This window comes from Dama dama, chromosome 18, assembly GCF_033118175.1.
Source record: "Dama dama isolate Ldn47 chromosome 18, ASM3311817v1, whole genome shotgun sequence".
In the NCBI taxonomy this organism is placed as follows: Eukaryota; Metazoa; Chordata; class Mammalia; order Artiodactyla; family Cervidae; genus Dama; species Dama dama.
This window is the reverse complement of record NC_083698.1, coordinates 46508955-46536325: the sequence shown is the minus strand read 5'-3', so window position 1 is coordinate 46536325 and position 27371 is coordinate 46508955. Positions and strand designations below refer to the sequence as shown.

The 27371-nt window shown below is 37.1% G+C and overlaps 1 protein-coding gene across 1 annotated transcript; it reads right to left on the bottom strand.

The window, feature by feature from the left end:
• Window positions 1-411: 411 nt before the first annotated feature.
• On the bottom strand, window positions 412-26720 carry DLD (dihydrolipoamide dehydrogenase). Its single transcript, XM_061165261.1, has 14 exons — window positions 26563-26720; window positions 25035-25113; window positions 16962-17041; window positions 16156-16224; window positions 15527-15596; window positions 14004-14104; window positions 13554-13697; window positions 13028-13129; window positions 4257-4447; window positions 3447-3617; window positions 2971-3160; window positions 2406-2543; window positions 1275-1364; window positions 412-1187 (listed from the first exon to the last, which is right to left on the bottom strand). Exons 1-14 carry the CDS (start codon window positions 26599-26601, stop codon window positions 1122-1124), a joined length of 1530 nt encoding a protein of 509 aa, XP_061021244.1. The 5' UTR covers window positions 26602-26720; the 3' UTR covers window positions 412-1121.
• Window positions 26721-27371: the final 651 nt, after the last annotated feature.

The following is a 27371-nucleotide window of genomic DNA, read 5'->3' as shown; positions in this document are numbered from 1 at the left end:
ATGACTTATAACATGCAAAAGTCTCTTTAGTATTTAACACTTATTTAAGTGTTTTAGGAAACAGTCATTTTAAATATTTATCAATAACTATTACTTTATAGCACTCTTTAACGAAAAAGTCAATTTTACCCAGACAGGATAAACTGGAAATCCACTTAGGAAAAGAAAGTCGATTAAAGATTCCCTTATGTTCTTTCTCCAAAAATAAATGCTAAACATTTAGTAGGTATTGCTAAAACAGATGAAAGGATAATGACCTTTTAAATACCTTAGTATTGTCCTACAATGTGGAAAGAAAAGATATATCCTGGTCTATAAAAGCAGTAATAAAGAGTAACAAAGAAGAATATACACTAGAGGTAGTCAAAAAAACTAGGACCATCTTGACATCCACTCAGAATAACCAGTAAATGAATATTTAAGACATGTTTATTTCCGTGTCTTCATTTTCCACTGTAATACATTGTTTCTCCATCTGATACTTGATTTTTGTATATACACTGCCTTACTTTGGTTAACTGTATAACTATACTTTAGACCTCAACAGAACCTTAAAAATCTAAACACAAATTTTACCTCTAACCACCAAGACACTGGGGATTAAAATAACTGAGATCATCATTTTTTATTTACATCAATTTATACATGTTTCCAACTTATTCTAATGACTGTTTCCAATGTGAAAACCAAGTTTCAAATAACCTGATCACCTTGGTTCAAACAGAGCTGTTCACACATCATACTCCAGCTGCATCCATCTAAGTCAGTCCTGTATCAGAGATAAAAGCCACTTAACATAAATTCAGTGACGCTGAACCCTTCATAAATAGCATGAAAATATGGGTTGAAAAAAAAAAAAAAAGAAAATATGGGTTGAAGAAAATTTTCCAGGAAGCTACTATAAGTAGCTTTTTTCTGCAGATATTAATGCAGTGAAAATTATTAAATTTATTTAAAATATAGATAAGAGATTATTCAATTCTGTCCAAACCTATTAAATGCCTTCCAAAAGTTTCATAATTCAGTCCTAGAAATTTTTGCAGCTGTGAGCCATTTCCTGTTCAGAAATGTGACCTCTACAAAAGTCCCCAGGAAACTTCAGAAAAATATAATCTTCTCATTTAAAAGTTGATTGATTTGCCAAATGATGCAGCCAAGTTTGCTTCTCTAAAAGCTTCTGATAAGGTCTGAAAGGGAAAAAATTTAGAATTAAAAACCAAGTAGTTGTGAGTCAGAAGAAAATTTAGGTAGCCATTAATTGTGTGTGTTGTTACCGGATGTGCATGACAGACTCTAGCTATATCTTCACAGGATGCTCCGTATTCCAGTGCAAGTGCAGCTTCATTTATCATTTCACCAGCACCCTTTAAAATAATAATCAAGAAGTAATTCTGTTTCTATGGCAAAACAACTACCATCTAATAGGACAGATTAGAATAGTTAACTGCCTCCAGCTGGAAAAATCCTAACAGAAAAAAGTAGCACAGAAGAGCTTGGGCTCTGAAGAGAAGTGGCCTGGATTCAAATCCTACCACTTACTACCTCAATTACTCACTGACTCTGTGCTTCATTCCATTTACTCGCCTCAAAAAAGGGATGAACAACAGCTACTGACTGCACAGAGTCCTGAAAACCCAAGTTAATGCATGTATTTAGGAAAAACTGTTACAGAGTAAGCACTCAAATGTTCTATTATCATCACTGATACATCTGAAACCTAGGGGAGGGCATACTTCAAATGCAGTGGTAGAAAAGGCTTTTCTTAGAAGGTAACATTTGAACCAAGCTAAATAAGCCAGTCATACAAAGATCTGGAGACACAGGATTCTAAACAAATGGTCTATAAGCAGGAAGGCTTTAAAATGGGAACAAGTTTTGGCCTATTAAGAAATTTTGAGAAGGTGCTCTCACTTTCTGAGATGGTCCACACTTTGTGGAGTATGTTTCTCTCTAAATAAATCCACTTCTTACCTATCAAAAAAATACAAAGAAAGAAAAAAACTGAGAGAAGGCCCATGAGACAGGGAATTAACGAGCAAAGAGAATGAGTGGAAAGAGATGATGTCAGAAAGACAGTCGGGACCAAACTTCAGTGGAGCCTTGGGTCTAGGTCTGAAGTGGAAAGGACCACCAGAGAGTTGTAAGCAGGCAAATGGCCTGGGGTGTGTTTTAAAAGGACATCTTAGTTGCGGCAGGGAATACAGATGATATGACAGGCAAGACCCAGTGCTAGAAACAAGGCACAAAGAAGCTATGTTCAAACTTCTGCTAGTAAATAACCTCAAAATGTAACCACTAGGTGGTTTTAAATTAATATACTAAAAAAAAAAAAAAAGTAAATTAATATACTAAGTAGCAATGCTTTCCAGAAACCCTAATGGGACTTCCGGCTTTATAGTACTCACGGGTCCTAGAATATGTGCCCCCAGGACTCTGTCTGTCGATTTCTGCCCGAGAATCTTCACCATGCCATCTGTGTCAGCGTTTGTCTTAGCTCTGCTGTTAGCAGCAAAGGGGAATTTCCCAACTTTGTATTCAATACCCTGTGAGAGACAGAAATTGAGAGCTTACATAAATTCTCAAAAAATTCATTTCCATTTGCTGAAATCATCTACCATTTATCAGAACTAAATCTCAAGAAGGTAGTTCTTCACACAGCATATAGAAGGAAAAACCAAAAGGTTTATCACAGAAAAAATATTTTGGAAACACAAGCAAATGCAAGTGTCATTCCACCTGGATATACTTCAAAGCCAAATATAAGACCTCTAGAATTACTCATTTTTAAATACAGGCAAGCAAATACTCTCTCCTTTCTGATACTAATAAAGTAAAAAATTATTCAAACTTACCTGTAATGTTCTACATAGTTATTAAAATGCATTAATGCAATAATGAAAGGATTCTTAACCACCACTGTCATTAAGTCAAATCACACATTAGAGTAAAACCACCCTCATTCAGAATTACCTCTTCTTTCAACTGCTCTTCTGATTTGCCAACCCAAGCAACTTCCGGGTGTGTGTAAATCACCGATGGCACACAGTTGTAGTCAATGTGCACAGCGCCGCCAGCCATCCCCTCAACACAGATGATGCCTTCGTCCTCCGCTTTGTGAGCCAGCATGGGACCAGCAACGACATCACCGATCGCATAGATGCTGCCACAGAGGTCAGAAGAAACAGTGAGCTTCTGAAAGCACAGATACTCATCTTCGGTCATGCCAGAGTCAAAAACTATGAGTTTCCAGTTAGCAAGTCACCGAAAAATAAATCAAATAGAGCTCTTCCAGGTTCAAGTTCTACGCTTTGGGTAAAATGAAAAATTCAATTATTTTTCTTTTACAGGTTATAATTTTACTATTCTTCCCCAAAGCCAATGCATTTTTAAAGCATGAAAAGTGTTTATTTAAAATTATTGAAAATGCAGGTAGGTATGCAACTTACTTTGGAATTTTAGTTTGGAATCTGGTATTCACTGGAATTCTACCTCTAGGATCCAGCTCAATTCCAAGCTCTTCTAGTCCCAAATTCTGAGTAAAGGGTCGTCGGCCGATGCAAACCAGCAGTACATCACAAGTGATAACTTCAGCTTTACCACCAGAAGCAGCCTCAATACTAGGTAATAAGCAGCATGTAATTGTAAAACACATCTACATGAATAGCTGGCAGATACTGGAAACTTAAGATCAGACGTTACTTAAGTATAAATGACACTTCTGACAGTTTATTTTAATCATAAATAATACATAAACAGGGTCAGGCAATGAAAAATGTACATATCCTCTAGAGGTCTATCATTTGAACCTCACAACAAAAGGCTGTATTGACATGGTTTAAGAATATAGATCCAAGCTCAAGTAGTGCTTCTGCCCCCACAAGCTATGAGACATTAGGCAAGTTACTTCAGTGTTGAAAACAGTAGAATACCAGGCACACAGTAAGCAATTTAATCAATAATCTTACTGATTTCCCCATGCATCTGTCTGAAAATAATGATTTTACTGAATGTTGAGAGTTTAAATTGTTCTGAATGTATACTATGAAAAAGTACATTACAAATGAGAACACTGGGTTAATTTTTCTATCATCAATGCAATCATGAATTTCAGAGGGCCGACTGGATAAGCAATACTGAGCTACACTACACAATAAAGTGGTACTAAGATATAAAAAACCGGATTCTTAAAGCTAAATGTTTTTCTTAAAGAAACACACAGAAGGATACCATATCAAAAACAAATGTAGCATACTTACGAAACATCAATTTTTCCATCAGATTTCTTAGTAGCACCAGTAACTTTTGTGTTTAATTTAAATTTAAATCCTTGTTTTTGAAGGATACGTTGAAAGTTTTTAGAGATTTCCATATCAATTCCAACACCACCAACATGACCCAAAAACTCAACTGCTGTCACGTCTGCACCAAGCCTTTGCCAAACTGAGCCCTGCAAACAATAATCACGCAAATAAAAAAACAATAATCATGAAAATAAAGGCTTTGATAGGAAATGTTTAAAAAATCATCTTAAACAGTTTATTGTAAGGTATTTTCCTAGGTTACTATGTTCCTATTAGAAACTCTGAGGTTTAAAATTAACATTGTGACAAACATGTAAAACTTCATATATTTATTCATTCAGCATTTACTGAACACCTACTATATGCTAGGCACCATTTTAGATGGTAGGTATACATCAGTGAACAAAACACTGCCTTCAGAGACCTTAAATTCTGACAGAAAAAACAAATAAGTCAAATTTATGCAGAGGATAGTAAAGTGTAAAGAGAAAAAGCGAAAGTAGAACCAGGACTACTGCAATGAAGAAGGACTGCAATTTTTAAAAAATGTGGTCAAGGGGAAGCCCTCATGGGGAGCGACAACTGCACAAAGACTTGGAGAAGGAATGAAATATAGTGGTAGCTGCTTCAGAAAGAGGACAGACTGAAAAGGAAGGCTTTGAGGGGAAAGAAGTAACCTCTTTGCTAATGACTGATACTTGCAAAGTATTAATCTAGCTTCATATTTTATTGTCTCAAGATAAATGTTTACTTTTTTCATTCAAATTATAATTTAAAATGCTGGCATTTTAACAACATTTTAACAATTATAACTTGTGAATACTTGTACATCAAATTGGCAATATGAAGATAATTTCACAGCATTAAATAAACTATGAAAGGCTATGACTATATCCTTTGCAAGAACTTACATTAAAATCACCTAATAATTTAAAATTCACTTTAAGAATTTAGCAACTAAATTAAGTTCATGTATTTATTTTTTAAATTTCATGAATTTTTGGGGTGAGAGCTGAGTTAACTAGAGGCACTACAATGACACTAAAAATTCAATAACAAACATACACAAAAAATAACTCGAAATTATGCACCTAAATGTAAAATCCAAGACTGTAAAACTTTTAGAAGAAAACAGGAGAGAATCACTGTGACACTGAGGTAGGCAAAGATTTCTTAGCTATAACACCAAAGTACAATCCATAAAAGAAAAAAAGTAAATTAGACTTTATCAAAATTAAAAACTTCTCTTCACAAGACAGTATCATGAACACAAAAAAGAGAAACCACAGGCTAGGAAGAAGTGTTTGCAAAACAACTACTTGATAAAAAAAATTTGCAAAACTATTTGATAAAGAAATGTTTACAAAAAAACTATTTGATAAAGATTCTATAAAGAACTCTCAAAACTCAGTAACAAAACAAATGGAGCCAAGAAAAAACATACAAAACATTTAAACAGGCACTTCAAGGACATACAGATGGCAAAAAGCACATAAAAATATGCTCAACACTGCAACACTAGAAGATGCAAATTAAAACCACAATGAGATACTACTGCACACCCATTAGAAAGGCTCAAATCAAAAAAGCCAACAACACCAGCTACTGGAGAGCAAATGGAACTGAAACTTACAGTGCTTGGGGAGGGAGTTATAAAATGATGCAGCCCTTTTGGAGAACAGAGTTCCTTGAAAGGTTAAACTCAGAATTACTCCTAGGTATACACTCAAGAGAAATGAAAACAGATGTTCACACAAAAACTTGTACAAAAATGTTCATAGCAGCATTATTCATGTTAGTCCTTAAGTGGAAACAACCCAAATGTTCATGAACTAAAGAATGGATACAGCACATTTTTAAAATTCATTGAATGGAAAATTATTTGGCCATAAAGTGAAATAAAGTATACCTGAAAATGAGAACATTATGCTAACTGAAATAAGCCAGACACAAAATGCCATATATTGCACAAATTCCATTTCTATGATATGTTCAGAATAGGCAAATCCATAGACATAAGAAGCAGATTAGTGTTTTCCAAGGACTGGGAAAACGGAGAAATACACAATGACTGGTGGCTCAGACGTAAAGGATCTCTCTGCAGTGCGGGAGACCCAGGTTCAATCCCCGGGTCGGGAAGATCCCCTGGAGAAGGGAATGGCAACCCACTCCAGTATTCTTGCCTGGAGAATCCCATGGACAGAGAAGGCTGGCGGACTACAGTCCATGGGATCATGATAAATCGGAAACGACTGAGCAACTTTCACTTCTTTCTGGGGTAATGAAAATGTTCTGGAATTAAGATACTGATGACAGATGCATAACTTTGTAAATACACTAGAAATCACTAAATTGTACACTTTAAATGGGTGAACTACATGATATATATTATATCTCACTACAAAAAAATCAATCACTCCTCTGAAGCTAAATCAGAATAGTAAGAAACAGTTAAGAGTAGAAATGATAAGCAGCAGCATCTTGAGAGAACAGCAAGCATAGCTAGACAAGTGCCCTATTCTTTAGGAAAGCTGATTTCACAATCCTTAGGTAGGAAAACTCCAGTAATATCTACATATAGAGCTTATTAAATGCAAGGCACTATGGTGCTTTAAATGTATTAACCATATTAAATCTCAACAAAATCTTATAAGGCAATTATTCTTATCCTCATTTTTATAATGGATCAATTAGTTCAGAGAGGGTAATGAATTTAACAAAGACATAAAGTCATTAACAGACAAAGCTAAAATTCAATTTTAAATCTGTCTGATTCGAAAGCACTATAGTAAACTCTAATGGAAGAAAGAAAATGAACTGTAAAAAATAAGTCATATGAATAATCTTTACAAGAAAGTAGAGAGATATGTATGTAGACACAGTAAGTTCTCCATAAACCTAAATTTTTAAAATGACATGTAAGAATTATTTTAATATAGTAACAGACACCTAAAACATTGTGTCAAGATGTTTAAATGACTTGAAGCTTGCAAACAATCTAATGCAGAAGTGCAGAGATGGAGGAAACAGAATCATTGCCTTGGGCTATTATTATGCTGATTAAAAGGAAGTAAAGCTATATGATTCCTTTTTGTTTGTTTGTTTTATCCATCAGTGAGAACAATTTTCAATGCAACCTGAAGAGAAGAAATATCATTAAAAAAGAAGTGAAGTCCAAAATAAGAACAACTAATTGTTTTGAACGAATTAATTCCCAAATCGAATAAATTAGATCACAGAGTTTGGGAAACAGAGTTTGGGTAACAGTCTGTGAACTTTGGGAACTTAATTAGCCTAAGAGCACTGTCAGAGGTGGGAAAGAATAGATTCTAAAAAAGAACATTACTGGAGATTAGCTCAAAATGGTGGAGGAGGATATAAGTTCACTCCGTACAAAAACACATCTAACTGCTGAACAACCACTGACAGGAAAAAAACAAACTCTGGAACCTTCCAAAATGACACCCTACATCCAAAATAAAGAAGAAACCACAAGGAACAGTAGAAGATGCAACAACTGCGATAAAATCAAATCACAAACCAGTTGGGTGGGCAACTCACAAATCTGAGAACAATTATACCATGGAAGTTATCCCACAGGAGCAAGTTCTGAGCCCCATGTCGGCCCTTCCAGGCTGGGGGATGGGAATGAGGAGGAGTTCCCAGAGAATCTGGCTTTGAAGGCCAGTGGGGTTTGATTACGTTAGCAGAGTGGAAGGGTGGGCAAGAGGGGTACTTATGAAGTTTGGGACTGATAGACACACACTGCTGTATTTATAATGGATAGCCAGTGAATCAGTCAGAAAGAGAAAGACAAATACTGTGTATGAATGCATACATATGGAATTTAGAAAGATCCTACACGCAGGGCAACATAGGAGACACAGATATAAAGAACAGACTTTCTGAACTCAGTGAGAGGTGTCAGTCAGTCAGTTCAGTCACTCAGTCGTGTCCGACTCTTTGTGACCCCATGAACTGCAGCACGCCAGGCCTCCCTGTCCATCACCAACTCCCGGAGTCCACCCAAACCCATGTCCATTGAGTCGGTGATGCCATCCAACCATCTCATCCTCTGTCGTCCCCTTCTCCTCCTGCCCCCAACCCCTCCCAGCATCAGGGTCTTTTCAAATGAGTCAGCTCTTCACATCAGGTGGCCAAAGTATTGGAGTTTCAGCTTCAACATCAGTCCTTCCAATGAACACCCAGGACTGATCTCCTTTAGGATGGACTGGTTGGATCTCCTTGCAGTCCAAGGGACTCTCAAGAGTCTTCTCCAACACCACAGTTCAAAAGCATCAATTCTTTGGCGCTCAGCTTTCTTTGTAGTCCAACTCTCACATCCATACATGACTACTGGAAAAACCATAGCCTTGACTAGACGGACCTTTGTTGGCAAAGTAATGTCTCTGCTTTTTAACATACTGTCCAGATTGGTCACAACTTTCCTTCCAAGGAGCAAGCGTCTTTTCATTTCACGGTTGCAGTCAACATCTGCAGTGATTTGGAGCCCCCCAAAAATAAAACCTGTCACTGTTTCCACAGTTTCCATCTGCCCTGAAGTGATGGGACCAGATGCCATGATCATAGTTTTCTGAATGTGGAGCTTTAAGCCAACTTTTTCACTCTCCTCTTTCACTTTCAAGAGGCTCTTTAGTTCCTCTTCACTTTCTGCCATTAAGGGTGGTGTCATCTGCATATCTGAGGTTATTGATATTTCTCCCGGCAATCTTGATTCCAGCTTGTGCTTCCTCCAGCCCAGCATTTCTCATGATGTACTCTGCATATAAGTTAAATAAGCAGGGTGACAATATACAGCCTTGACGGACTCCTTTTCCTATTTGGAACCAGTCTGTTGTTCCATGTCCAGTTCTAACTGTTGCTTCCTGACCTGCATACAGGTTTCTCAAGAGGCAGGTGAGGGTGGGATAATTTGAGAGAATAGCACTGAAATATGTACATTACCATACGTGAAACAGAAGACCAGTGCAAGATCGATGCATGAAGCGGGGCACTGAAAGCCAGTGCTCTGGGACAACCCAGTGGGACAGGGCGGGGCGGGGCGGGGCAGCCGGGGTGCTGGGCCAGCACACATACACACCTGTGGCCAATTCATGTTGATGTATGGCAAAAACCATCACAATATTGTAAAGTGATTATCCTCCAATGAAAATAAATTAACTAATTAAAAAAATGTTTTTAAACAAAACAAAACAGATAGCCAACAAGGATGGTCTATATAGCACAGGGAACTCTGCTCAATATTATGTTAACAACCTAAATGGAAAAAGAACTTGAAAAAGAAAAGATACTTGTATATGTGATAACTGAATCACTTTGTTGTACATCTGAAAATAACACAACACTGTTAATCAACTATACCCCAATATAAAAAACTTTTTAAACAAAAATAAATAAAAACTGAAAAAGAATAGATTCTGAAATGTGGAACAGAGGTCAATCCCTGTTAAATACTAGGAAGTAGAGATTTTTAAATAGCCAGTTTGACAACCATTATAGACTACCATAAGTCTTTCAAACAGGTCATATAAGCTACCCAAATTTTATTTCTGAAAGTTCTTCTGGGCTGGTTAATGCAGTATATTTTGCCATCAGAAAGGTAATCCGTTATGTTCATAACTGGTAAAAGACTGCAGTATCAGGGACCTCCCTGGCAGTCATCCAAGATTCTTGCTCTTCCATGGAAGGGAGCATAAGTCTGATCCCTGATCAGGTATCTTAAGATCCACATGCTGTGTGGTGTGGCCAAAAATAAAAATAAAATTTAAATTAAAAGCTTTTTAAAACTAAAAAGAAGACTGCAGTATCAGATGGTTTTTAATACTTTGCATTGAAAACCTGAATAACACTAGAGAATGCTTGATTAACCAATTTCAGATAAGATCAGATGATGGGCCACACGCCTTAGTTAACATACTTCCCCAACTTATGAACAAGACAAAGCAAGAAACAGCAGTAAAGTGTAAAAATGACAGAATCAAGACAAAGAACTAGGCTGGAAATACTGGGTGCAAGTGAACAATATTAAATTAAAAGCAAGGATAAGGTTCAAAGTCCTTTATTTACGTTTTAAAAAAATCCAGAATTGCTCAAGCAAAAAATGTGAGGTTTTCATCTGACCACAAGCTCAATATGTGCTAAAAACAAATGAACAAATAACAAAAAACTGATCTTAAAGGGTTACACAAAGAAGTATATTATGAATATCAGAAGACTAAAAGACATTCTCTCCAAAACCCAGACTATTTTGCTTAGTTTGGAACATCATTTAAAAATGACAGACTGGACTGGTTCAAAAGGATGATGATGAAATAATGGATCTGTTATGTAAAAAACCTAAGTAAGAGTCATTAAGAAAAGCAATGGAGATTTAAATATGACTAAAACTCAGTCTCTGCCTTTCAGGAGCTTATGATCATATTAAAAAGAGAGACATAAATAAATAAATGCAATATATACTATTATCAGCAGATGATGAAAACATGTAGACACATTATACTAGACTCAAAGAAGGAAGGACCAGAGTTTTCTTAAATAGAAGTCTCCACTAAAAAGGTAACTTCTAAGCTGACATTTGAAAGATATTTATTATACCAACAAAAGTTTATTAAGCAACAATAACAAAAGCTAATATATGAGTACTTATTATATATCAACCAGTATGTTAGATGCTAAAGACACACAGTAAATGAAACAGCCGGCATCTCTAGCCTCATGGAGCTTATGATTTAATGGGAGAGAGACAGTGAACAAGTAGTATCAAGAAAGTAAGATAAATGCTAGAACAAGGACAGGGTACAATGGAACACTCAGCGAAGTACCTAAGGACATCCACGGTAGGCAAGGAAGGGCTCAGAAGGTACAGAAACTCACAGAGGGATGAAATGTTCCAAACAGGAGGAAGGCCTGACTACAGATCAAATACAAAATGCAGTTTGTTCAGGAACTGCTATTTCAATATATCCTGAACACAGTTTGAGAGGGAGAGGGCTTAGAAATGAGGCTGGAGACAAGCCAGCACCAAACAATACTTAAGAGTTTGTACTTATCCTAACAGAGGATATATTCATGAGTTACCTAACTGGTAGTATGACATTAGAACCCACGGACTGACTCAATATGGGGCACAAAAAAATGGGAGAGGTCACTTACAGTTCCCGAACGTCTTGTTTAGGCCTCTAGATGGATGGCAGTACTACTCACTGAGGTGGGAAATGTTAGAAAATAAACAAGTTTTGTTTTGTATTTCACTAAGTGAAGGAGGGAAAGACAGGTTCAGTCACACATGCACTGGGTGCCCGTGAGACCTGAAAATAGATATTATAAACATTAGCATATAGCATACTAAAGCTCAGAGGCAAGGAGGAAGGATTAACTGCACATATTTATGAGTCTTCAGGTAACTGAGGTTAAGAATGAACAGAATATTCTCTAAAAGACAAAAAGAATCTGGGAGAGAACCTTGAGACAGAATCTAGGGTAATAGTAACAATTAAAGGGAAGGCTGAGAACGGGAAGAAAGAAAAGTCAGTCCAAAGGGTAGATGGAAAATCCAGAGAGCTGTTTGATCAGAGAGGGTAAGGGAAAAGCTTCAAAGGCAAGAAAATCAACAATGCTGCTTGCTACCAAAAAACCAGTGAAGAATAGTCCACTGGATTGAGCAATAAATCCGTACATGCCCTGTCAAGAGCAATCTGACACAAGAAGCTATGGATGAAGAGGGAAGTGAGAGCTGATGAAACAGAGTGTGGGTATCTCTTCCAAGAAATCTGGTTGTGGAGAGGTGAGAGGGAAATCAGGAATTTGAGGAGGACAGAGGATCAAAAAAGGCTTATGTTTGTGTACCAAGTCTATGTCTTTGACTACAAAGGTACCTCAGCATGTGTGAATGCACACAGGTGTTCTCAGAGAAGCAAATATGACAGAACGGTGAGGCAAGGGACTCAAGAACACTTGTAAGGAAGTCATTAGTGATGCAGTGTGGAATCTAAGCTGCTTGGGAAAGCAGTCAAGATGGGCTAAGGGCACAGAGCAAAAACCAGGAACCTAGGGACTAGAAAACATGATAAACTCAGCTATTCTTCAGCTACATAGGCTCTCTGAGTAACAGGAAAAGAGTTTATGGTCAGAGAATAAAATGTCTGGATTTGTGATTTTAGAAGGAGAGGTAAAACGGCCCTGGGAAAAGACTCCTAAAACAGAGGGAAGAGGTCACTGGACAAACATGAAAGTTGCCAGATGGACAAGAAGGGAGAAGAAGATAGTAGGCAAAAGGTGTGAGACAGCACAGTATCCAGAGAATGTCAAGTAATTTGCCATTTCTAAAACTTGAGTTAGAGGGATCAAAATGAGGATGGAGATGCAAGGAAAAACCACATCATGTCAGTCATGTCTTTATCTGAAATGCAATTCACTCAGAATGCTGAAGGGCTGCTGAAGGGCTGGAAGATTTAAGTATCTGAAGGGCTGGTAGATCTTTAAAAATCAGTCCAATTCTAGGGAATAGGAAAGCTGGAAGACACAGGGAAGCAGATTTCAAAACAAAACAGAATGTTGTAATGAGTAATGGTTACTTAAAACAGATTATCTTGAAAACTATCACTAGATAGTATTTAAACAAAACTCAACTAATCTGCCTGTGATGTTACACAAACATCATTTCCAACTCCACGGAAGTAGTAAGGGACAGAAAAAACATCACTCACCAATTCTACACCTATTACTCCTGCACCAATGACAACCAATTTTTCTGGAACTTTTTTTAAAGACAAAGCACCTGTAGATGACACTACTGTATCTTCATCAATCTGTAATTTAAAAAAAGAGACAATCAAAATTACTTGAAAAAACCTACTGATTTATAAACTGTGATCTCACTCAGTATAATCACTAAAAATACTAAGTCATTTATTTGCTTTGAGCTATTTATGACTTTTATCCATAGACTTAATTTTTATCAAAACCCATTAAAAATGGCCCACTTAAAAGTTTATCATGTAGCATCTCAAAATAGAATGGTCAATGTTAACCTCATATTGAATTCAAGTATATCATAATATAAAGTGTTCCATTTCTGGTCAAGATCACTGCAGAATAAAGACAGGCAAATTCCCAAAGCTGAATGACTGTCGACATATCGTACTTCAGTCAGGTATCTCTCATTCGAAGTTCATAAAGAACATAAAATATATTTAAGCAGAAAGGTTGTGCAGTTGTAAAACATGTAAATACCGTAATTCCAGGAAAAGGAGTGACTTCTGAACCTGTGGCTATAACAATGTTCTTTGTATCGATAACTTGAGTGCTGCCATCGGCTTTCGTGGCGGTGACCTGATTTTTCCCAGTTATCTTTCCATATCCATTTACATGAACAACCTTTATAAAATAATGTTTAAAAATTCACAAAGTTTAAAAATAATTTTTTGGGTAAACAAATATGATTTGTAAGAAAAAACTATTAAATAATTTATCCAATACAAAACACCTCCTTACTTGGTAACACTACATATGGAGCAGCAAAAATTTTGTTACATCCATTGGGGAAATCTATTTTAGGCTAACATACTGCTTTAAATTAAATATCCTCCAGCAGCCAATTTCTAACAGCATCACTGTCAGCATAACGCAATATTTATCATGTATATAAAATAATGCAAAAATCTGAACATAAAACGCACTAACCTTATTCTGTTTGAATAAGTGGGCAATTCCACCCGTTAAAGCTTTTACTGCATTATTCTTCTGCTCCATCATCTTCTCTAAATTCAAACGAACTTCAGACACTGTAATTTGTTAAAAAAATCTTTAGTCCATAGCTAAATTCCTAAAGCAACGTGATATTTTTCACTAATCAAGGTCTGAAAAATTTCAGCCTAATGCATACAAAACTGTATAAAAAGGCTGTATTAAAATTTTTTAATCTAATAACTGATACAATGATCATAACTGACAAAAGGCCAACAGCATCCTTTGACAATAACAGAACACATCACGCAATATAAAAAGTCCACCTTCAGGAAAAATTAAGCCCAAAATAAACCATTACACCCCACTATGACAATATATTCTTTAAACACCTTATGACAATTATAAGTCTGGAAGAGATTTAAGTAAAAATGACAACATAAAACATCACTGGAAATTGTAAACCGAAGAAAATGCTAAATTTCATGAAACAAAAGCTAGTAAAAAAATCACATTTGAAAACTTCAAATATAGTTTAATATAAAAGTTTAATCAACTAGATTTTACTCATTTAATCACACAAGCAAACTCTGAAGCAACAAAATAAGAAAATAAACTCAAATTCCAAAAGAACTTCAGAAGCAAGAAGAGTTATGTCAGAAACCAGCTCAGGCAACCAATACATATATTAGAGAGGAGGAAACAAAGGCCCTAAGAGATGTGATCAGTGCTAGGATAAGAGATAAGAGATAAGGTCAGTGCTAGAACATGACGCTTTGCCTGTAACGCACATCTCTGATTAACCCTGTCTCTTCTTTCCTTAGTAGGTACGGAAAGTAAACTTTGATTCTACTTTTCACCTAGTTTAAAATATTTGCTTTAATGTATATACATCACTCCTATACCTGTCTGCGTACACTACAGCCCAAGCTTTCAGAAACCTACTACTACAAAGAAATAAAAATCAAATTAGCCTCCCCCCAGGACAATGTGTGTTTTGACCTTTCCTAGGACTATTCTCCTGGGTGTATCTGTAAACGACAATAATTGGAGAAAATGGACAAAATGAAAACAGTCCAAGAAGAATGACAGGAGATAGGACATACCAAATCAAAACATTATGAAATGTCCATTTCCACTATGCCACATCCTTCCCCTTCTCCTTGCATCTCTTTTGACTACCAACAACTTAAGTAGACCTTCCTTCCTTCACCACTATTTGCCCACTGCACTAAAGAATCCAGCACCCTCCTAGTGATCTCTTAGTGATCTCTAAGTTTTAAGGAAACGAAAACTGAGTCTTCATACACACACACTCTCTCACACACACACTCACACACATTAGCAAAGGAACAGAAGATGTCATAGTAGAAATATGGATTTAAGCCTTTTCTTAAATAAATCTCATTGTTAACATCTTACTCTTCCCTCACTAACCATATATTACACTGTCATTAGACACAAGTTCTTAGCCAGAAAAGCCAAGTGTTGATATTGCTAAATATGAAAGGTATACATACTTTCAATTCCCCTAGATGCGAAATCTTTTCCATGGGCCAAATGGTAAAAGTGAGAGTTATTCAATAAAGCCTAAAGGAAATAAAAAGACTAAATTATCAAATTTCACACACTATATACATGCAAAAACCACTTACAAAATGACATTGTCTACATGAAATAGCACATAGGACTACACCAATTCAGTTTCTGTTCTTACATATTTAATGTAAGAAAGACAGTAACAACTTAAACGTTCAACAAACAAGAATGAAAAAATTACTTTCTTTAAAAGCAAAGAATTAAGTATACAACTTCAGAATGGCAGGTTTAAAAGGCAGTCATTTTTCATACATAAAGGGCTTAAGAGAAGAATTTACTGCCTATTAATTGTTTCGCTGTAGAGGAAAGCCAAAAAAATGGAATCAGATCCTAGCTCAAAGACCGGGCATTCCGAGACAAGGAAGTTATTTCAGGAATGTATGGCAGACTGATGACAGTAACCTAAATTTTAACAAAGGAAAATATGTGTTTTTATCATCTCTGGGCTATTTTTTAATAACTGTATTAGTTTAACATTCTAATCTCAATATATCCTTCCAGTTGGTGGCTAATGAAAAAAATTTCTGCACTGTACAAAACACATGCTCACCTTAGAAGGGATACAACCAACATTCAAGCATGTTCCACCAAGTGTCTCATTTTTCTCAACACAGACTGTCTATAAGCAAAGAAAACAGAATTTATTGCATATAACCTGCAATGTTTCAGTTCACTAAAATTCCAAATGTATGTCTTAATTCTTCTACAAAACACGCTACTGAAAGTGTTTGTGAGAATGAAATATATGCTCTTTTAAAATTTACTATCTGCATAATACTAACCCAAAAGTGAATCATTCTGAAAGGTATTTGTTTAAAAACCAAATCATGTTTTTATTTAGCTCCATTACTCTTCCAAAGTGTGTGCGTGTGCATGCTAAGTCGCTTTGGTAATATCCAACTCTGTGGGACCCTATAGACTGTAGCCTGTTGGGATCCTCTGTCCATGGGATTTTCCAGGCAAGAACACTGGAGCTGTTGCCATGCCCTCCTCCAGGGGATCCTCCCAACCCAGGGATCGAACCTGCATCTCTTAAGTCTCCTGCACTGGCACACAGCTTCTTTACCACTAGCGCCACTTGGGATTCCCAAAGTGTGACTAGAAGCCAAAACAAAACGAAAAGTATGGGGTGGGGGTTGGCATGTGGTGGGGAGGGGATAGTGACTTCACTTTCCATTTCATGAAAATACTACAACCAAATAAATCCTCTCTCTTCATTAGTCTCAGACCTAAATATAATTTATAGAATTAGGAAATTATTTATCATTATTAATTACCTGCAAAGTATTTTGTGAATGTGCTCAACCCTTACCAAATGAAAAGAAAATTAATGCCTAATCTGAGCTTAAACCTTACCTTGAAGCCTAACTGGGCAGCTTTAATAGCAGCAACATACCCTCCAGGACCAGAGCCAATTACTGTCACATCGGCATCGACTACAATCAAAGCAAATTGATACAAAACAATAAATTGCTTATTACTGATCAAAAGAACTACAGTTAAAAAAAAATCTTACATTTTATACTCCAAAAAAGTGCAAATAACCAGCATTTTCTACATAGTACTATTCATTCCGAGGCACCCGACATTCTCTGACATACTGAAAATGACAGATTTTTTAATTTTGTTTTCTATTTATTCATTATGGCATATCAAAATATAACTGAGTTCTGTACCCACTGACTTTGCTAAATCCTATAGTTTTATTGAATAATAATGGACAGACATTTAGTGACATAGCTGTATGAAGGAAAGAGCCTGAGCTTTGCAATCTGTCATACCTGGCTTCAAATCTCAGCTCTTATCATTTATTAGCTGTGTGACTAAGTGACTTCATTTTTCTGTCATATAGGAACAATAACACTGCTGTAAATGACTGATGTTTGGATTAAATAAGATAATTTCGTATAATACCTTAGTTCTTTCAATAAATTTAAAACCAATTATATCCTTTTCAGGTACTTAACTTCTAAAATAACAAGTGGAAAATTCTGCTTCCCTATAACACTTGGCAAATATGTTCTGAACTATTTGAATAATGATAAATTTTGTACAGTTTAATAGGTTCAACAGAACACTCAAGGAACTATTCTGGACATTTATCATATAAAGATAAGAAGCTGAAAATTAACTTTGATCAGTAGTCTTAGGAGTATAATAATTATGAAACAAATGTAAAAATAAGTTCCAATTATTCCCAGTCTTCTCAATACAACATCAAATAAAGCAACAATAACCATTAAGAGTTAGAGACAGTCTCCCTTCTCCCCCATCCACTGTCCTTACAATCTCAGTGACTCTAAAACTTAGCAGTTTTAACACACTTTCACATATGTTTTTCTCAGAACTCTGTAGGAGAAAGAAAAGGATGGCATATATATGTGTGTGTATTATATAAAAAATATAGGTAAAAAACACTAGTTTCAGACAGGTCAATTAAATTTGCCCAAGGTCATCTAGCAGCCATGTGGCAGAGACAAAATTAGGCTTTTTGTTTCTCCTTCCAGTGGTCTATTATTTAATATTACTCTGTTCCTTAATTTCAACTACCTCCAGGAGCAATAATCAAGCTGCATAATTACTAGCTATCTAACCTTAGGTGAGTAATTTAATCTGCTTCACCTTCAGTTTTCTCATCTGCAAAATAAGGAGCACACAAAAAAATATCTACCTCACAAGGCTGTACTATAGAACAAATAACATATGCAAATAGCTCAGCACAGTACCCAAATGTATATAGTGTTTGCTATATAATAGCTACATTCTGATCTACAAAGACAACAATTTTCATTTCTTATCATCGCCTTCCCCACAAAACACATACCCCTTAGGGGATGGAGGTAGAGTATCCTTTAAAAGACTTTTGCTGGCCTCAACAGAATCACAGAAGCTATGTTGGAGGACAAGTAATAGGTTATCCAACCCAGTTATCCACAAAATCTAAGAATCACCCCTAATGAATAAATTAAGTACTGATTATCCTTCGTAATAATTTGGGTTACTCATACATGAAAAAAATATAGCTAGACCAACACATGATAAAAAGTATTGTATCGATTCTCCTGATCCATTTGTGCTTTTTGGCCATACTGCTTAGTTCACTCATTCATGTTCAGAATTAAGTATATAATAAAATATATTTTGATTTTCAAATAGAAATTTCTATAAAATACATTTCTATTTTCAAATCTTGAACCAAATGAGGACCTAACCAACACCCCTTAGTTTGGGTCTAATCTTTAATTTCACAGTAATTTAAATACAAGCTAAAAAACTTGATTTCTTACTAAATTTTTAACATATTTTTAATTATACAGGTTTATTGAATAAACTTAAATACAAAAAAGTCAACAACTTGTGTTTTATTTCCCAATTTACTATGTGATCTTAGGTCTTTTTCAAAGCTACAGAAAATACCAAGAAACAGTTCAGCTTACACTGAAGATACTAGATGTTCCATTCCATGAGAATCCCACTAACATGCTGCTGCTGCTGCTAAGTCGCTTCAGTCGTGTCCGACGCTGTGCAACGCCACAGACGGCAGCCCACCAGGCTCCCCTGTCCCTGGGATTCTCCAGGCAAGAACACTGGAGTGGGTTGCCATTTCCTTCTCCAATGAAAGTGAAAAGGGAAAGTGAAGTCGCTCAGACGTGTCCGACTCTTTGTGACCCCATGGACTGCAGCCCACCAGGCTCCTCCGTCCATGGGGCTCTCCAGGCAAGAGTCCTGGAGTGGGGTGCCATTGCCTTCTCCACTAACATGCTAGGAAGCACAAAGATGAAGGGAAAGAAGAAAAGTCTTCATTTAAAGATCTGTCAGCTGAAGTACAGGAGGGCATTCAGTTCAGTCACTCAGTTGTATCCCACTCTTTGTGACCCCATGGACTGCAGCACGTCATCATATGGGTGTGATTCAGGGCAAAGTTTTAAAAATAAGCCATTATTTAGGGAAAGCATACCAATGTCTGCAGCTTACTTTGAAACGCATCAGAAAAGTAAGATGAATGAATGGATATGTATATGAATGAACAGACATGTGATAATGTAAGTACAAAAAAATGTGAAGAATCCATGAGTATTCACTGTAAAATTTTTCCAGCTTTTCTAAATATTTGCAATTTCTCAAAATAAAATACTAGAAAAACAAGCCAGCTAGCATTCACCTTTAGCAAAGGCTGCTTGCAAGTGAAGGGTTACAACACATGATTCTGACTCACCATCTCCTTGCCAAAAAGTATTTCTCAATTTGGTTCCTATACATAGTTTTAAAAATTAGGATATGGAAAAGTAGTTAAACAAAATACATTAATTTAGAGAGCATTTGACAGAAAAATTTAAAACTAGCATAAGACTTTAAAAGTGAAAAAGAAAAATAGAAAAGGAAATACAAATTGATAGCCTAAGAAAAAGATGACTAAGCCAAAACAGCAAAAGACAGCTGGATAGTAATTTGCATTTCAGGTGGCAGTGAAATACCAAGAGGAAGCTATCAGGCTGATATTTTTTTTTTTTTTTTATTAGTTGGAGGCTAATTACTTCACAACATTTCAGTGGGTTTTGTCATACATTGATATGAATCAGCCATAGAGTTACACGTATTCCCCATCCCGATCCCCCCTCCCACCTCCCTCTCCACCCGATTCCTCTGGGTCTTCCCAGTGCACCAGATCCGAGCACTTGTCTCATGCATCCCACCTGGGCTGGTGATCTGTTTCACCATAAATAATATACTTTAAAAAAAAAAATACTGGGTACAATAAGAGGTGGCCAACTTAGTCAATACCATAAAATGAATGTAAAGAAAAGGCAGGGAAAAGTGCTCTAAAAGTTACAAAATATTGCTTATTACACCATTAGGAAAAAACTACCGATACTATGTAATCAAGGCTACCACTAAAGGTGTCGGGTTACAAACCAATTATAATCATCAACAAATTATCGATAAAACATGTATTAAAGAGTTGGTCTGCAATATTATTCACCATTTGGATAATTTACTACCTGCCAGGCAGTGAGCTAAATGCTTCTGGTTGTCCTATTTAAGGATAAGGACATCTGTTACGTAACTATTACTGCCATTTAACAGGGGAGAAAAGAGGGGAACTAAATAACCTGCGTAAGGTTGCACAACTAGTAAGTGATCCAGCGAGCATTTATGCCAAGTTGTTTAGATTCTGAAGTCTATGCTCCGGTACCATTACGCCTTCCAAACCACTCAGATGGTCCCATAATCTTCAGGGCAATCAGGAATTCCAACCAAATGACAAAAAATTCTTCATTATCAGAATGAAATCAAATTTCATGAATGCCTACCCTATGAGGAAATCATCACTATCTTCAGAAATCTCTCAGTATAGTTAGGGAAAACAGGCACATATCAAAACGTAGAGAAATCAATCGTAGAAAACAATTAATAATTGTTTTTTAAGGAACAGGAACAAATATCATAAGGCAGTAATCATTAATTGCCAAATTCATTAAATAACTATAAGAGCTACATGATAAGGTTTATCATATTTTGGTGTGTGTTGGGGGAGAGAAACTTTTTTTTAATGTATCTATTTTTTAGTTTTTGGTCATACCCCACAGCACGTGGGACCTCAGCTCCTGGACCAGGGACTGAACCTGTGTCACCCGCACTAGAAGATGGAGTCTTACCCACTGGACCTCTGGGGAAGTCCCATGTTTTAAAATTATCAACAACCTTACTCTTCAGCCCATTTCCACAGTCACATTCTATACCTTCATCACCCAAAACTGCTCGGATTCAAAGACACTCTTGAATTTTAATATTTTACTTTCTGATCATAACCCTACAACCTCCTAGTCCATGAGGAAAGAGAAACACAGTAAAAGAAGAAAGAATGGGGAAGTAAAACAAATCTGAGTTCAAATATAAGCTCCACCATCTCTTAAATTCTTGGGCAAATTACTTAATCTCCCTGGGCTTTGATGCAACATAGGCATAATAGTGACAGTAATGCCTACATCCCAGGTTGAAAGGCCTGAGATAAGATATGTCAAGACCCTGGGAGGATGCCAGGTACCTACTGGGCATGCAACAAATGTTTCTTCTCTTCTCAGATCCATCTCCCATCTTTGGTCTTGCAGCCTCCAGTCTCATCCCTACCCTCCACAATACCCTGCACAACTACCTCGGTATTGAGTGCTGACAAAACCCAACTCAGACCTTATTCTTTCGCTTTTCATTGGTTTCCCTATTTCTTGTTAGATAAAGTTCAAGTTCCTAAGTACACGTCTAAATCTCTTCAGTAACTTTCTCCAGCCTCATCTCCCATCACATTCTGCTCATCCACCAGTATCGTGCGGTTTAAGCTTCAGCAATAATGAATTACTGGTAGCTTACACCCAGATGTGCGTTGGTCTACCCACATACATTCTGCTCCACCTACCTAGAAAATAAATGCTGACAGCATAAATTTCACATTACAGACACTATTCTAAGCTATTGGGCTACCAATAAATGACAGAGCCCTAGTTCTTACAGTCTAATGAAATTAAGAAAAAGTATAAAAATTCCAAATGTGCAACCAGAATGAGCTTTAAAAACAAATCTGATTATATCATGCCCCTGCTTAGAACACTTCAGTGACCTACAACTGCCCTTAAAACAGTGTCTTTTGTAACCCGGAAACATCAACTCTCAACTATCAACATATTTCAGCCACACTGGCCCTTTCAATCTCCTCAAGTGCACTATGCTCATTCTCACATCAAAACATTCCCACATGCCATTTCTTCTACCTGTAACACCTCCTTCCACACATGCCCCACAACGCTTATCAGATATCAACGTTAATTTCCTTAGGAAAATAATTGTGACCAGTCTCAATCCATATATAGCTATTATATATAGCTATATGCTCCATCAATGGAGTCTTCATCACAATTATAATAATTTGTAGGATGTTTATCTTCCCCCTGCAAACTATAAAGCTGTATCCTGTCTGTCTTATCCACTAGTGTATCCCAGCAACTAGTACAATAACTAGGACATAGTAGAGACCTCGTATCTGTTGAAATAATGAATGAGTAAATGAAGAGATGAATGTAACAAACGTGACTAAGTGCTCTAAGTATTTGTCATGAAATGGGTCATTACCAACAATAACACAACCTGATGAACTTGACCCATATTCAAACATCACTGAGATGCTATAACGGGGACTGTATCATTATAAGCTCGAACCACTCAAGCTGGTCAACCAATACTCATCTAAGGAGACAGTTGAAGCAGATCAGTGATTAACAGTGTGTAAGTTCTAGAGTCAAAAGAATTTTCCCAGCTACACAGCTGGGAAATGACAGATTTCCTAGCTCAGCTCTCTAAACTCAGCTCCTCGATTTCATAAATGGAGAAAACAGCAGTACGTTAACTGGTGGGACAGCCACAAGGATTAAAGACTGTGCTTGAGACAGAGTAAGCACTGAATGCATCAGTTAATATCACTGTTGTTGTCGGAAACTTACTGTGTACCAGGCACCATATTGGATGCTTGTGATGGAGCGTAACTAAAACAGACATGATCCCAGGGTTTATTCAGTAAATAAGAACCGAGTACCAACTGCCTATCTTTGGTGATAAGCAGTCACATTCAGTCCTTGCCTTAAAGAGTGTGCACTCTTGAAGAAAGGTCAGCCATTAAATAAATAACTCAGACAAATATAAATATGTATATAAAATGCTTGTTACTTCATCCAACCAAAGACTTTATACACAGTACCTACACGAATACTAAGGGATTTATAATCTACTCAACATGAATGCTCAGTTATGTCTGTAACATTACAATTTAAGTTCCTGTTCAGGGATTGCCTAGCAGATAGAAGGTACTAAATGAATCTTTGTTGAATATGTAACACCAAAGGTGCAGAGTAAGCCATAAAAAGTCTTTACTTGCATGCTTTGGGAATGAAAATCTCCTGCTGAATTAAGAATTTCTATTTAACGAAAGAAAGAGTGTATACCAACTATATCTCAGTGAAACTGAAAGGGAAAGGGGATATAATGGGTTGAACTTTCTCCTCCACCAAATTCGTACTTTTTAAAGGATTTTTTGATCTGTTCAAAGCAAGGGTAAACCACCCACTGTTGGTCATTAGTGACCAGAATCCTCCTCCTACCCTGTCTCCGAAGAATTAAATATACAAAATGAAAAATAAATAAATAAATAAACAAACAAAATGACAGTAGTCTGACAACAGTTTAAGGATACAGGATAAAATTATTTCACAGAATGCAGGAAGACCAATGGTCACAGTCCCCCCAGGTAATGGTTTCTATAACAAAGACATCACCATGCAACTTTACTTATGATTATATGAGAAATTTCAAAAACTGTCAAAACATGATTTCAAATAATCAATAGTCTTGGTACTGGGAAGCCAAAGTATCTTATTATAAATCCAAGAACTTCCTTGGATTTTTTAAATACTTTTTAAATACTTCCTTGTTTTAAATATTTTTTTTTAAAAAAAGTACATATCCTTTACAGAAACTTCAAAAATACAGAAAAGTATAAAAGAAGAAAGTATTCCTAATCCATAGCTTCCTTTCAGGGTACATTCTTCTAATCTAATCTTTAAAATGTGCTTTTGATAAGCCCATTAAGATTTCCATTCAGCACAGAAAGAGATGTCCCATCATTCTAAATAGTGTTAAGCAACTAATACGCTCAGTCTTACCAGAGGAAATAATTAACTTTTTATTTTTTTGGTGCAATATGTGGGCTCCTAGCTCCTAGCCCAGAGACTGAATCCATGCACCCTGCAGTAGAAGTACATAACTTTAAAATGGATACAGAGAAAATCAGTCCCCCTGCCGAACACCCTTCAGAGGTTTCCATTCACACTTGGAGTAAAATCCTGGCCTGGCTTACAGAAACCCTCCATGATCTGCTCTCTGCCTACCCTCTCTGATTTGACACTCTACGGGTCTCTACTCTAGCCACACTAACCTTCTTACAATCCCTTAAACCTAACTGAATTCTTACCTCAGACCCTTCTCATTGCTGGTTCCCTCTGCCTGCAATAACCTTCTCACACCCTCACTTTACTCAGGCCCTTGCACAGAAAAGGCCTGATACACTACCTGAAATAGTCTCCTTACCCCCAGTTACCAGATTTCATTTTCAATCACTTTCCAAATTATTTCCCTGTTTCTTGTATACTGTTTGTATTTTACCATCAGACAACAAGTTCTATAAGAACAAGGCTTTTTCTTCTTCACCATCTGGAACACACTAGGTGTTCAACAGAACATTTAAGTGAACAAACATTTGAACAAATGAATTCTATGGCTAATTACTTTAGTATTAGTTACCCTTAACATTCACTTGCTTTTACATTTAAGCTTTTACATTTAGATATACAGGAAATATGAGCAAAACCTGTTTCACTAAGTACTTACTTGGTTGATCTGCGTAAGTTCTTAGAGGCACTACAGAAACTCCTTGCAGACCATGAGATATTCGATTGAAATGGCCTTTCTGAAAAAGAAAATGATCCTATTGTGTAAAATATGAATTCAAAACATAGTACTACTAAAGATCCATGAAATTAATGACAAGGCAAATGTATCGAGCAATGATTGCTAATGTATCTTCCTCTGTCACAGGGAGGTTACACAACAATTTCTGCTCTTTTGTAAAAACAATCAGCTTGCCACACTTTTTATTATAAATGTTCAACATACCATTTCATTTCTTTACCTAACTAAAACATGTTATTAAATGATGCTTAACGTTTTATTAAATTTTCAGAAAGCATGGCTAACTTTTGGCACCAGAGATCATTTTAATGTCATTAACTAAAGTTCCAGCTTAAGTACTTGAATAATCTACATTATGACAATCCTTTTACATGTAATTATTGTTTCCTAAAATCAAAACTATCATGTACAATCTATGAAAATGTACCTGAACCATACAAAAGGGACAGAAAATTAGACCAGATATCTTAGGACAGTGCACCAAGTAATGTACTCAGATAGAAGAGCTACTAGTGTTACAAACTGCATCATAATCTCCATAACAATCTCTAAACACGGATGGCTACTATTTTCCTAAGAACAGTGAGGCACAAAGGAAAAATTGCAAACAGCTCCTATCAAAGTAGGCAGTGAAAAATCCTACACATTGATCTAGGAACGTTGTCTACTTCAAGGCAAGGCTCGCATCTGAGGTCACGACAGTGAACCAAAGAACAGCAGAGTAGAGATTAGGGTTGAGTTTTAGTCCCAGCTCTCTCACTAAACGTAGGACTTCTAGCTTGTTACATTAACTTCGTAAAACATAGGCTACTCATCTTGAAACAAAGGAGTCTAACTTCTGTATCATTTTTAAGGTCTCCGTCAATACTGTATTCAGTCACAAACCCAAATATACACAATTTGGCTGTATTCGGTACGTTGATGAAAACGAAAGGCTATCTTGATAACCTGCTACAATTAAAAATACAAACTCTAAGAGGGAAGTCAATGCACGCTCGCTTAAAGCTGCAAACCCTTAAGGGACCTTTGAGGAATTCCTGGGGCCAAGAGTTAGTGCTCAGTCTGAGTCCTTCAAGCGGTGGCCCAAGATTACTGTCTACTGCAAAAGGCCACTAGGACCGAAATTAGAACTAGGAAAAAGTCAACCATAACGGGCAAGGGTGACTCCTACTTTCTCCGCCAAGGTGGAAGGGCCTACGCGGGACCCCCAGGCTCCAGGCCCAGGCTTGGGAGGGGACTGTGTGTGACTGCTGGCCGTCACACAACCGGCAGAGCCTCTCCACGGCCCAGGCTTCTGCCTCCAAGCCGCCGCCCCTGCTAAGCGGGTTCAGGGGTGGAGTCGCAGGTAGTCCCGGCCTGGCCGCCGGTCTCTCCCACACCCACACTTAGGCCGTCAGTGGGCCTTTCTGGGCCTGATTCAGCACGACCCCACCCAGTCGGCCCTCACCTTGACCAAGGAACAGTACACACGACTCCAGCTCTGCATCTTGCCGCTACACTTTCCTTTCTGCCAAGGATTTCACCTCCGCTAAGCGTCTCCGCCACCTCCCCAAGGTCTTCCCGCCCTGCGCATGCACGAGCGCAGCCTACGTCATCGGTCGGACGCCGCACGATTGGCCCGCGTGGTGCGCACCTGTCAGGCCCGGCGTCGTACACTGTCGTAAAGAGCTTAGTGCTTTGTGGCACCGGGGAATGCGGGACGTTTTACGCGTATGGAAGTGTGCGGAATTTGCGAACTGATCTAGTACTTGAAAGGCAGAACAAATAAACACAACTGTCGTTTCCTTAAAGCACGCTACAGAAAGTATAGCTTCATCAGTTCCTGACTGTGCTAGGCTGAGGAATCTCAGCACTTTCTGGGCATTATCTCACTTTATCCTTAAACTATATGAAGGATTCCAAGTATTTACACTTCTTGGATGAGATCCTAAAGGTCAAACACCACCTCCAAAGTCTTACCAACAGATAACTGGAGCCCTGAGGTTAAATCCTTTAGGCTCATTTACTGCTTTATAATCTCGCCCTCAGGTCAAAAAACATATTAGTGATGGGGTCACAGACTTTGGTATCCCCAGCATCCTGCTCTAAGTAAATAAGCTAACTGGCAATATGTAGAAACACATTATCTTCTGTCTCTTCAGCAAGTTAACACATCTCCCTGTTAGAGTAAATTAGAATGTGTGGGATGGTGGGTGAAATTATAGATTTTTATCTGTACAAAAAAGATCTTCACGACCCAGATAATCACGATGGTGT

Coding starts and splice junctions, on each gene's coding strand:
- DLD (XM_061165261.1), bottom strand. CDS start 26,601: ATGCAGAGCTGGAGTCGTGTGTACTGTTCCTTGGTCAAG. Junction 16,225..16,961: donor CTGCCCAGTTAGGCTTCAAG/GTAAGGTTTAAG, acceptor CTTTGCTTATAG/ACAGTCTGTGTTGAGAAAAA. Junction 1,365..2,405: donor GGGCACATATTCTAGGACCC/GTGAGTACTATA, acceptor ATTATTTTAAAG/GGTGCTGGTGAAATGATAAA.